This window comes from Bison bison, unplaced genomic scaffold (assembly GCF_000754665.1).
Source record: "Bison bison bison isolate TAMUID 2011002044 unplaced genomic scaffold, Bison_UMD1.0 scf7180017864258, whole genome shotgun sequence".
Classification (NCBI taxonomy): domain Eukaryota; kingdom Metazoa; phylum Chordata; class Mammalia; order Artiodactyla; family Bovidae; genus Bison; species Bison bison.
This window is the reverse complement of record NW_011494830.1, coordinates 1,123,203-1,135,729: the sequence shown is the minus strand read 5'-3', so window position 1 is coordinate 1,135,729 and position 12,527 is coordinate 1,123,203. Positions and strand designations below refer to the sequence as shown.

The 12,527-nt window shown below is 37.6% G+C and overlaps 1 protein-coding gene across 1 annotated transcript in view; it reads right to left on the bottom strand.

Moving 5' to 3' along the window:
- The window catches only part of PROS1 (protein S (alpha)), a 65,987-nt gene that overhangs the window by 42,322 nt on the left and 11,138 nt on the right, over nt 1–12,527 (bottom strand). Inside the window, exons 2-3 of the mRNA XM_010847911.1 lie at nt 7,236–7,393; nt 4,095–4,119 (exon numbers count right to left, since the gene is read on the bottom strand). Coding sequence (XP_010846213.1) covers nt 4,095–4,119; nt 7,236–7,393 — 183 coding nt within the window. The remainder of the gene's footprint in view (nt 1–4,094; nt 4,120–7,235; nt 7,394–12,527) is intronic.

Sequence of the window (12,527 nt, the reverse complement as noted above, 5' to 3'; positions counted from 1 at the left end):
CCTAAAAGATCATGGCATCCAGTCCCATCACTTCATGGGAAATAGATGGGGAAACAGTGGAAACAGTGCCAGACTTTATTTTTCTGGGCTCCAAAATCACTGCAGATGGTGACTGCAGCCATGAAATTAAAAGACGCTTACTCCTTGGAAGGAAAGTTATGACCAACCTAGACAGCATATTTAAAAGCAGAGACATTACTTTGCCAACAAAGGTTCGTCTAGTCAAGGCTATGGTTTTTCCTGTGGTCATGTATGGATGCGAGAGTTGGACTGTGAAGAAGGCTGAGCACTGAAGAATTGATGCTTTTGAAGTGTGGTGCTGGAGAAGACTCTTGAGAGTCCCTTGGACTACAAGTAAATCCAACCAGTCCATTCTGAAGGAGATCAGCCCTGGGATTTCTTTGGAAGGAATGATGCTGAAGCTGAAACTCCAGTACTTTGGCCACCTCATGCGAAGAGTTGACTCATTGGAAAAGACTCTGATGCTGGGAGGGATTGGGGGCAGGAGGAGAAGGGGACGACAGAGGCTGAGATGGCTGAATGGTATCACCGACTCGATGGATGTGAGTCTCAGTGAACTCTGGGAGTTGGTGATGGACAGGGAGGCCTGGCGTGCTGCGATTCATGGGGTCACAGAGTCAGACACGACTGAGCAACTGATCTGATCTGATCTGATCTGAACCCACTAAAAAGGTGGTGTTTTGGTTATCTTTTTCTGAGTAAAGACACCCCAAATTAGTGGCTTATAAAATAATCACTTTATCTTACTTATGATCTATGTATCAAATATTTAGAAAGGGTTTATTTAAACTGTTTGTCTCTGCTGCACACAGGACCAGTCAGGGTGGCTGGGGCTGGAAGATCCACTTTCTGGATGACTTTTCACTCACATGTTTAACAGCGCAGGCTTCTTGACATCTCTGTCTCTACATGGTATATGCCATGCTTCAGGGTTTCTCACATGGTTGTGTTTCCCTGAGTACGGAGTCCTAAAGTGGCACTGCTTTCGTGGTACTTAGCTTCCAAGAGGAAGAAGAAAGAAGCTGCCAGGCCAATTAAGAGGCACTGTGTCACTTCCATCATAGTCTATTGATCAAAGCAGTCTCAGGGTCCACCCAGATTTGGGGGAGGGGGAAAAGGATAGATTCCACATAGTGATGGGAAACTGGCAAGATGACATTGCAGAAGAATATGTGAGATGGGAAATATTTTTGCAGTCATCTTTGGAGAACACAGTTTATTACAGATGGGTGCAAAGGCTCATTTGAAGTCTGTGTGTATATTCCTTCCCTACTGCTTTTGTGACAAATCATCACAATCTCACCAGCTCAAAATAACCCAAATTTATTCTCTTACAGTTACAGGGATCAGAAGTCTAAAATTAAGGTGTTAGTAGGGCTGCATTCCTTCGAAAGACTCTAACGGAGAATCTATTTCCTCTGTTTCTTCAGCTTCCACAAGCTACCAGCATTCCTTGGCTCATGGCTCCAACCTCATATCATTCTCAAGTCTTGCTTTATTGTCATATATCTTACTACAAACTCTGATCTCCTGCCTCCCTTATATAAGAACATTTATAACTACACTGAATAATGTTCTCATCTCAAAATCCTTAACTTAAATCTTCAAAGACAACAATTAAGGTAACATTCAGAGGTTCTAAGGATAGGACATGAACATCTTTGGAGGGGGGTGGTCACTATTTAGCCTACCAAGGTAGGTTATAATATTTTCCCACAAAAACATTAGTTTATACTTACACTGTAGTCTTCCTGGAGACCCAATGAGACCTAGGCAATCTTAGGTCTTGAGTATTCTTTCCCTGAATTCATTTGTTCCTCTTCTTGAATCTCCCACTCCCAGAATTATCTTATTCTAGTGTGAACATTTCATTAGGATTCTGACTTTTAAGAAAGCCTTGTTTTGCAGTTCTGGACAAATCTGACAGCCAAAATTCAAAACCCTTAAGCTAGAGGTTCAGGTGAAATGCTTCATATGGTGATTAGGACCCCAGGCCAGACTACAAAGTACATTTAACCCATAAACCACCTTATATACGAGTCCATACTAATACACTGATAACATTTTTTTGGAATTTTTTTTCTAATTTTTTTAGAAGTACAGTGTTAAGAGTAAGCTGCATGGTTACTCAAAGCAGTGTAATCCTATCCCATACTTTCCCATTTCTCTTTCTTGTTGTCCAAAAGGAATGCAAGAAGTGGGAGAGAATGAATGAGTAGAAAGGTGAGAACTGGAGAGAGATCTTCGTAACTTTTGTAGCCTGAAGCAGAAGCTCTCTCAAGAATTGGAATTAGGAATAGAAACTTGGGCCATCATGGAGGAAAGCCTGAGAGAGAGGCACTTTCAGGAGAGGTTCCAGTGGTCAGGACAGAACACACTAGAAAGAAATCTTGGTTCTAGACTATGACAGCTCCTATACCCATATTGTCATATGATTATCTTTTGTAACATTTTATGATTATATTTTATTTTATGATTATAAATCCAATCTATGTTGGGTTTATAGTAGTTCCCCCCTTTAACCTACATTTTGTGTTTTGGTATTCCTTCTTTCCTGTTTTTTCTTTTTCCTTGTTTATTCTTGCCAGAGGTTCATCTAACTTACTTTCCTTACTTTGCATTTTCAAAGTGAGATTTTCCACTGTTAATCCTCTCTTTGTTTTCCATTTACTTCTATCCCTGTTTTTGTTACTTGTTGTTCAGGGTTTTCTCTATAGTACTTTCAAAAATTTGCTCGATTTGAATGCTCAGGTTCTTTTAAAAATACCCAATGTGTCTTCTTACCGCTGCCTCAGAAGTCAGCACCCCAGGTCTCCACACACACAGTGGGTCAGGCGCCTTCACTCTATCCATGGAATGCTCACATTTCTTGACTTTTTTTTTCATTATATTTTGTTATTATTAGTGCCTGGAATAGCTATTGCTTCTTTTGAGATGATTTTAAGAGAAGTCAGCAGTCTAAACTAATCCACCAGTTGGGCAAGAACTAAAAACTAAAAGCTATTTCTGATGTTTACATCTTGGCTCAGAATGTAGCATTCTTCCCGAGGAGTTTTTCTCTCATAAATTTAATCATCCATTTTATCTGGTGATATTTTACAGGCCTACACAGATGGCAGTTGTTTACTCTATTTTCTAAGGAAAAGAACACAATTTTAAAACTTACCTTTATATAATGAAGCCCTGAGTATTTCTGCCCAAATTCCATGTTTTCAGTGCACTGCATGGAGGATGTGGATAGACTAACATGTTTCCTGAACTCTTACAACCCTAGATCCAAACACTGTCCAAAATATATGTAATAGTGATCTAATTTCTTGGGTGACATTATCTCACTGTAAGGAGCTCCCAGCATGAGCTGTGATAATTAGTGAAATTACTATTAGATTTACCAGAGACAGGATTATAAACATTTCTTTTTCCCAATTAGGAACACTGGCCTACAAAATATACACATCAAATGACAAAAAGGTTTTAATTAAGGTAGAGCATTTCTGTTCTCAACAGTGGAATTCATCACACATAACTAAATAAAGACCAAAACATAAAATGTGAATCAAAAATAAGTCATAGTAAAAAAGGTCATACTTTTTCTTTCAACTATATAAATCAGTTGAATTATACTTTACGTTTGAAGAAAGTTCAACATAATTTTAAAAAATCTATCTAATTCATGTGTTTATTTGGTATTCCCAATAGCTCTGAAGTTAGAAAATAAAGTTATAACATAATATAATACAGAAATTAAAAAGTTAAATAAGTTGCCTAATCTGACACAGCAGAAACTTTTAGGTCTGAGACTAGAGCCCACATCATATTATTATTATTTTTCTTAGGACTTCGGCTTTTCTATTACACTGCCAAATAAGATAGGCAAAGAAAAGTGAAAGTTGGGTACATGTCTTTAAATAAAAGGACAGCAAGGATAGCAAATCTGCATACAGAATGAGATCTTACTCCCAAGGCTAATGAAATTGTATGGGGTGGAATACATATAAACAGAGGATTGGACTTCATCATATTTAAGTTTCTATCATTTCTAAGATTATATGATTGAGATCCTTTAAACTTACCTAAATATTTTGGATAAAAATATTCCTAGAAAAAAAGAAAAGAAAAAATATATCTTAACAAAGGTAAATTTCACTACAAAGTTAACATTTAATTTTAAAACATGTTTTTATATTGAAGATGCAATAAATTACATATAACTGTCATTTTCACATTACAATATAACATTTTTTCTATAGTAAAAGGTACACCAGAAGTATATGGCTAATAGCATTAAGCCAATAAAATGCTTTTAGGCTTAAAGCAATACTGATCAATTAAATCATGCTTCAAAGACTTCTAAACTGAAAACAGGTTCCATTGAAAATGTTAAATGTGACTACATATGCCTCCTTTTAGTAAATCCTTTAATTTTTCCATGATGATTAGATACCCATTTGATATATTTGACATCATGTTGATTACACACACACTAGATTAATTGTTGAATAACATAATTTGAATTGAAGTGGACATTTATCTTTTAGCATCTTATGTACATGTAATACCTTACTTATAAACTGGTGATGCACCAAGAAATTTTTCTGTAAATCAGTAATTTGGACTAAGGAATACACTTTACCAAAAGGAGAAAAATGTTAACAATGATTTTCTGATGGAAAGGTCCCCAGGCTGGTTCACAAAAGCCTTCTTAAGCCATAAAATATCTAATGTGCAGCACTAATAGCATAAGAACTCTTCATGAGAAACCAATATTTCTACACAAAAACAACCTTAAGTACAGAGCATAATTTTCATCCAGGATACAATTAAAGTCCTTATTCCTTCCTCCTCTCACATATAAACCTACACAACACTTATCTACTAATTTCTAAGAATGAGATCCAACCACTAGGCAATTCAGACATTGATATTGTCCTCTATAGCAGCGGTCCCCAATCTTTTTGGCACCAGGGACTGGTTTCATGGAAGACAATTTTTCTTCCAGACCAAGGGAATGGGGATAGTTTCAGGATGATTCAAATGTATTACGTTTATTGTGCATTTTATTTCCATTATTATTGCTTCAGTTCTACCTCAGATCATCAGGCATTAGATCCCAGAGGCTGGGGAACCCCTCTTCTACAGAACAAAAGCCAGGACATAGGTAATGATGAATGGGTTCAACACGAGATAATGTAATGGGGAAAGGACTATATTAGGGACAATGGGGAGATAAGCAATAAGGTGGTGACTGGGAGTGTGGACTAGGGTGTGAGGGATGTAGACAAGGAGTGTTTGGGAAAGGAAAGAAAGTGAGAAACAATAACAAATGCTTTTTCTTTCATCTCCCACCTCTTCCTCACTCTCACCATCATCTCTTTTTCTTCTATCCGTAACACCATTATCAGAATGAGTGGAGGAGAGGAAGCACATAAATGAGTTTCTTTTCTCCACTCTTCCCCTCCCCTCCATACGTCTTCTGTCTCATTCCCCATTTGCTACTCAGAGGCTAAACTATTAGAACATATTTAGTGTTAGAAATACATGCTCAAGTACTGATGGGTGATATAATAAAATGAAATCTTGGGCATGCAGGCTTGTCTTAAAATATTCCGGCAAAATAAAACAAAAATTAGAGTGAATGGGGTACAGAATAGGCAGAACAAGAATAGCAGATGGCTGATAATCACTGAAAAGGGAAGGAGTCCCTACTTTGGGATATAGTTTCAATTTCCATAATAAAAAGAAACATTTATGTATATGTGTGTAGTGTGTGTATTTGCTTCTTACACAATAAGAGTACACTGTTACCTTGTGTGAAATAAAATATTTTTGCCTTGTCAACTGTTTTTCCACAAAAGACAGAAAAACTAAGAGAAACATTTGGTTTTAATCTTGGAGAGTGTTAAAAATGGGTAACTTGGGAAAAACTCCCTTTGAACCTATTAGAGTATGTGGAGGTAAGAGGACTAAGGGTAATCCCAGGAAACACAAGTTATCACTGTCTTGGACAGGTTCTCTCACTATAGACAAATGGTTCCTGCTTGTTACTGCTTATCTAGTCTCATGGTCCCAGGAGCTAAGTCAGAAGTAAAGGAGGTATTTTGAAGATACATAAGCCTCCCTCATTTCCTTTTGGGTATACAGTTCATCCAGGAAAAAAACTAGGGTAACCCCAAAGGTCATCAAATTTCAATTCTCAAGGTCACCCTCATCCTGATTCTTAGAGGCACTATTTATATTCTTGCTACCCACAGAACAAGTTAGAGAAAGGCTTCTCTAGGAGAAATGGGGGACTAAAGATCAGCTCTAAGGGTCTCTTATTTCTGTAAGACATTTAGGGATCTTTATAGTTTTCTAGACTAACTTGGAAAAATGTATGCACTAAAGATATAAATTCTACCCCTGGGATTATCAATGATTTAAAGTGGGCTCAGGAAACTTCCCAAGAGTTTATGGAATAAATTAGAAGTGTTCTTAGGAAACACAGTATTGAAATGAATTCTTCAGTAAGCATTCACTGAATACCTATTATGTACCAAGCTCTGAATTAGAGGTCCTGTTTTCTAAAGCTTAGTTAAAAAAGCCAATGGAGAGAATTAATGAAGCATGGTGATAACGATGTAGTCATACACATACACACACACACACACACACACACACACACACACACACACGAGATGCCTTCCCCTCACCCAACAGTACAAAATACTGGTTGAGAGAAAGTAGTTACAAACCATGAAATTCATACTATTTATGATAATTAGGTATAACTGAATTATAGTTTGGTCAGAGCACATTGCTTTCGGCAAATAGTATTTCCCTAACACGCCCACCCTTGAAGGCACTTCCTCCTGAAATGCTTCGGTGGGAAAATGCAGAAGGTGATGCTGTTGTCATTGTTCAGTTGCTAAGCTGTGTTCAACTCTTTGGGAGCCCATGAACTGTAGCCCACCAGGCTCCTCTGTCCATGTGATTTTCCAAGCAAGATTACTGAAGTGGTTGCCATTTTCTTCTCCAGGGGATCTTCCCGACCCAGGGATCAAACCCGCATCTCCTGTGTCTCCTGCACTGGTGCGTGGATTGAGCCCACAGAAGGTGATATACACAATCATTAATTTTAAAAAGGAACACGAGAGAACAGAGACTAAAGCTAGAAATGTTCCATCTGTAACTATATGTCTAGGTATACTAACTGACCACTTTTCATGAGTTCTTACCGTTTCCGGGTTATTTTCAAAGATTTCCCTGGCTTCTTCTTTATTGCACAGTTCTTCAATGCATTCTCTTTCAAGATTGCCCTTTTTCGTTTCTTCAAGCAATGTATTTGCACGGCGTCTCCTAATCAGGACTTGTGAAGCATGTTGCCTCGACAAAACTGAAGGAAAAAAACATGTTTACATGAACAAATCTTTCATTTCTCCACCTAAAATATTTTTTAAACGTGAGAATTTAAATCATTTTTTGCCTGTAAATTGCATGACATTCAAAGTAGTGTTAAACTGAGGCGGCGGGGAATGCAGATACATATGCCCCTCGGTTAACAACCCAAAGAGCAGTTTGGTGTGTAGCTACAGCACTTGTCTAATGATTTGCACAAATTATTCAAGTTTGTGCTTGAGGTCAAACATAACTAACGAAAATTCAACGATTACCTCATTATGACAATGTTGGGAAAAACATCACGCTGAAATGATTGTCAAAAGTCATAGCCACAGCATGTTTAGAGTAACAAACTTTCTCAGTTTTAATGGAAAACTTGTGTGATCTCTGAGAAATGTAGGAGTACAGTTCAATCAGCTATTTGAAAGATACTTGATAGGCTAAAACACCTGGTTATCTATACAAACGAGAAAATAAAAACCCATGGCAAAAGGAAGACCATATGCAAAGCACAAAATACAGAAGACAAAGAGAAAAAAAAATGGTAACTCTGAGTATATAAAAAATTTTAAGCAGTTGACAAATAATGATAAAAATAACAAAGTTCAAAATCAAGCAATAGATTAACATCTAGAATTTATAAAAACTTTTGCAAATTACATAAAAAATAATACAATACAGCAACCAATACAGGTATGTGTACAGTGTACATGTAATACCTTACATGAGTATTACAAGAAGACAAGAGTCTTCTCCAACACCACAGTTCAAAAGCATCAATTCGTCAGTGCTCAGCTTTCTTTATAGTCCAACTCTCACATCCATACATGACCACTGGAAAAACCACAGCCTGACTAGACAGACCTTTGTTGGCAAAGTAATGCCTCTGCTTTTGAATATGCTATCTAGGTTGGTCATAACTTTCCTGCCAAGGAGTAAGCGTCTTTTAACTTCAGGGCTGCAATCACCATCTGCAGTGATTTTGGAGCCCCCAAAAATAAAGTCTGACACTGTTTCCCCATCTATTTCCCATATATCGCTCACCATTTTTATTGCTGCTCGAGCTCAAGATAAATTAAGGCTGTGTGCATCTAAAAGATGCTATTCTGTGAGCATGCCAGCCACCAAGTGTATTGCTAACTGAAAAATGGCAGCCCAACCAACAATGAAAGGGTCTGAGATTAAAATTATCTCACTTATTTGAAATAGTTTTAGGCATGCTACCTGATTTAATATAGCAAAAACTTGGCCCTTCTGAAAAGAAGAAAGCTTTAGTCATTCAGTCATATCCGACTCTTTGTGGCCCCATGGACTATAGCCCACCAGGTTCCTCTGTCCATGGGGATTCTCCAGGCAAGAATACTAGAGCGGGTTGCCATTTCCTTCTCCAGGGGATCTTCCCAACCCAGAGATCAAACCCAGGTCTCCTGCATTGCAGACAGATTCTTTGCCATCTGAGCCACCAGGGAAGCCTTTCTGAATGTCGAAGAAATATGTTAGCCTTTCTGAGGAAAACAGTAACACTTTGTATTAAAGATGAATATACTGGTGTAATAACAGAATAATCAAGGTCATATGCAATTGGAAAACAAACCATAAACATCACTCCTCAGTATTTCTTCCTTACAGAATATCAAACTTTAGAATTCAGAGGTTAATAATGATATTTAAGTATATCTCTTTCCCTATAAGAGCCTCATTGCATGACACAGACCTTGTGTAGTAACACATATTATACTTATCTTTGGGGAAGTTCTCAATTGAGAAATTCTCAATTTGGAGAACTAAAGTGATAGTTTTAAAAAATGCTCACATAAATTTATAAAATCAGAAGAAAACACAGTAAACTCCATTACTACAGAGATGATGAAAATCCAGAGCATACAAGATATTTGCTCTAAGTTATTAAGCTTATAAACAACAAAAGTACAGCTTAGATCACAGGCACCCCAATGCTCAGACCTGCAACCATCCACTACTATTTGCTACTGCTTCTCAGAAAAGAGGGAAAAGTGTCATTATCTCTGATAATGAGAGGAATATTAAAAATGAAAATTGTTACACCTCTGACCTAAAGGATAACAAAGCTAATAATTTAAAAAATGATTCTGTCTAAATACATTTTGTGTGAATTTGAAAGTTTGTTTTCGTTTACCCAATAATACTTTCAACTGGGATGGTGTGTAACAACTTTCAAAGTGCATATTAGTGATTTCATTTGATCTTACATAAATAACGAAATATGCTACAGGATAGAACTATCACTTCCATTTTCTTATTGAAGAAATTGGAGCTGAAAGAAGTTACATGTATTTTTCAAGATCATAGAACTACAAAGTGGTGCTAAGGAGACAGGACTTTTTAAAATTTATTTATTTTTAATTGGAAGATAATTACTTTACAATATTGTGTTTGTTAATACCATACATCAACGTGCGTCAGCCTTAAGTACACATACATCCCTTCCCTCTTGAACCTCCGTCTTGAATCACCCTCCCACGCCAAGCCACCCCTCTAGGTTGTCACAGAGTCCCAGTTTGAGTTCCCTGAATCATACAGCAAATTCCCACTGACTATTTTACATATGGTGGTACATATGTTTCCATGCTACTCTTTCCATGTGTCATACCCTCTCCTTCCCCCACTGTGTCCATAAGTCTGTTCTGTCTGCATCTCCACTGCTGCTCTGCAAATAGGTTCATCAATATCATCTCTCTAGATTCCATACATATGCATTAATATATGATATTTGCTTTTCTCTCTCTGACTTACTTCATTCTGCATAGTAGGCTTTAGGTTTATCCACCTCATCATAATGGACTCAAATGTGTTCCTTTTTATGGCTGAGTAACATTCCATTGTATATATGTACCACAGATTATTTATCCACTCATCTGTTGATGGACATGGGGACAAGAATTTAAATATACCTATCCTCCAGTGCTCTTTCTTCTATGTATTCTACCACTTAAATGCCACAATGTACTTGATTAAAAAATATAAATTATGTGGTTGTGTAGTGGACGTACTTGGTATCTTAAATAAGACATGTATTATTTGTTATAAAATAAACCCACTCATCTAACAAAATGTGTTTTCAAAGGAATCTACCATTCCTTGTCAAAAAGATATAAATGTGACATCACGGATCTAAACTAAAACTACAGAAGTGTAGGATGAGACAAATTATGTTCTGAAGTGTTCTTATCACTGGCTCAGAGTCTGTCTGCCCGCAAATATCTATCCTGCTGGCATGCAGGAGTGTCTAAAAAGTTTCATTATTTCTCATAATATTAAATATGGCACCATAAGCACATACATGCTCTTTTTTATTATCTCCTATAAAAAGTAAGGAAAACCACTAGACCATTCAGGTATGACCTAAATCAATCCCTTATGATTATACAGTGGAAGTGAAAAATAGATTTAAGGGCCTAGATCTGATAGATAGAGTGCCTGATGAACTATGGATGAGGTTCGTGACATTGTACAGGAGACAGGGATCAAGGCCATTCCCATAGAAAAGAAATGCAAAAAAGCAAAATGGCTGTCTGGGGAGGCCTTACAAATAGCTGTGAAAAGAAGAGAAGCGAAAAGCAAAGGAGAAAAGGAAAGATATAAACATCTGAATTCAGAGTTCCAAAGAATAGCAAGAAGAGATAAGAAAGCCTTCTTCAGTGATCAATGCAAAGAAATAGAGGAAAACAACAGAATAGGAAAAACTAGGGATCTCTTCAAGAAAATCAGAGATACCAAAGGAACATTTCATGCAAAGATGAGCTCGATAAAGGACAGAAATGGTATGGACCTAACAGAAGCAGAAGATATTAAGAAGAGATGGCAAGAATACACAGAAGAACTGTATAAAAAAGATCTTCACAACCTAGATAATCACGATGGTGTGATCACTGACCTAGAGCCAGACATCCTGGAATGTGAAGTCAAGTGGGCCTTAGAAAGCATCACTACGAACAAAGCTAGTGGAGGTGATGGAATTCCAGTTGAGCTATTCCAAATCCTGAAAGATGATGCTGTGAAAGTGCTGCCCTCAATATGCCAGCAAATTTGGAAAACTCAGCAGTGGCCACAGGACTGGAAGAGGTCAGTTTTCATTCCAATCCCAAAGAAAGGCAATGCCAAAGAGTGCTCAATCTACCGCACAATTGCACTCATCTCACACGCTAGTAAAGTAATGCTCAAAATTCTCCAAGCCAGGCTTCAGCAATATGTGAACCATGAACTTCCTGATGTTCAAGCTGGTTTTAGAAAAGGCAGAGGAACCAGAGATCAAATTGCCAACATCGGCTGGATCATGGAAAAAGCAAGAGAGTTCCAGAAAAATATCTATTTCTGCTTTAATGATTATGCCAAAGCCTTTGACTGTGTGGATCACAAGAAACTGTGGAAAATTCTGAGAGAGATGGGAATACCAGAACACCTGATCTGCCTTTGAGAAATTTGTATGCAGGTCAGGAAGCAACAGTTAGAACTGGACATGGAACAACAGACTGGTTCCAAATAGGAAAAGGAGTTCGTCAAGGCTGTATATTGTCATCCTATTTATTTAACTTATATGCAGAGTACATCATGAGAAATGCTGGACTGGAAGAAACACAAGCTGGAATCAAGATTGCCAGGAGAAATATCAATAACCTCAGATATGCAGATGACACCACCCTTATTGGCAGAAAGTGAAGAAGAACTCAAAAGCCTCTTGATGAAAGTGAAAGTGGAGAGTGAAAAAGTTGGCTTAAAGCTCAACATTCAGAAAACTAAGATCATGGCATCCGGTCCCATCACTTCATGGGAAATAGATGGGGAAACAGTGGAAACGTGTCAGACTTTATTTTTCTGGGCTCCAAAATCACTGCAGATGGTGACTGCAGCCATGAAATTAAAAGACGCTTACTCCTTGGAAGGAAAGTTATGAATAACCTAGATAGCATATTCAAAAGCAGAGACATTACTTCGCCAACAAAGGTCCATCTAGTCAAGGCTATGGTTTTTCCTGTGGTCATGTATGGATGTGAGAGTTGGACTGTGAAAAAAGCTGAGCGCCGAAGAATTGATGCTTTTGAACTGTGGTGTTGGAGAAGATTCTTGAGAGTCCCTTGGACTGCAAGGAGATC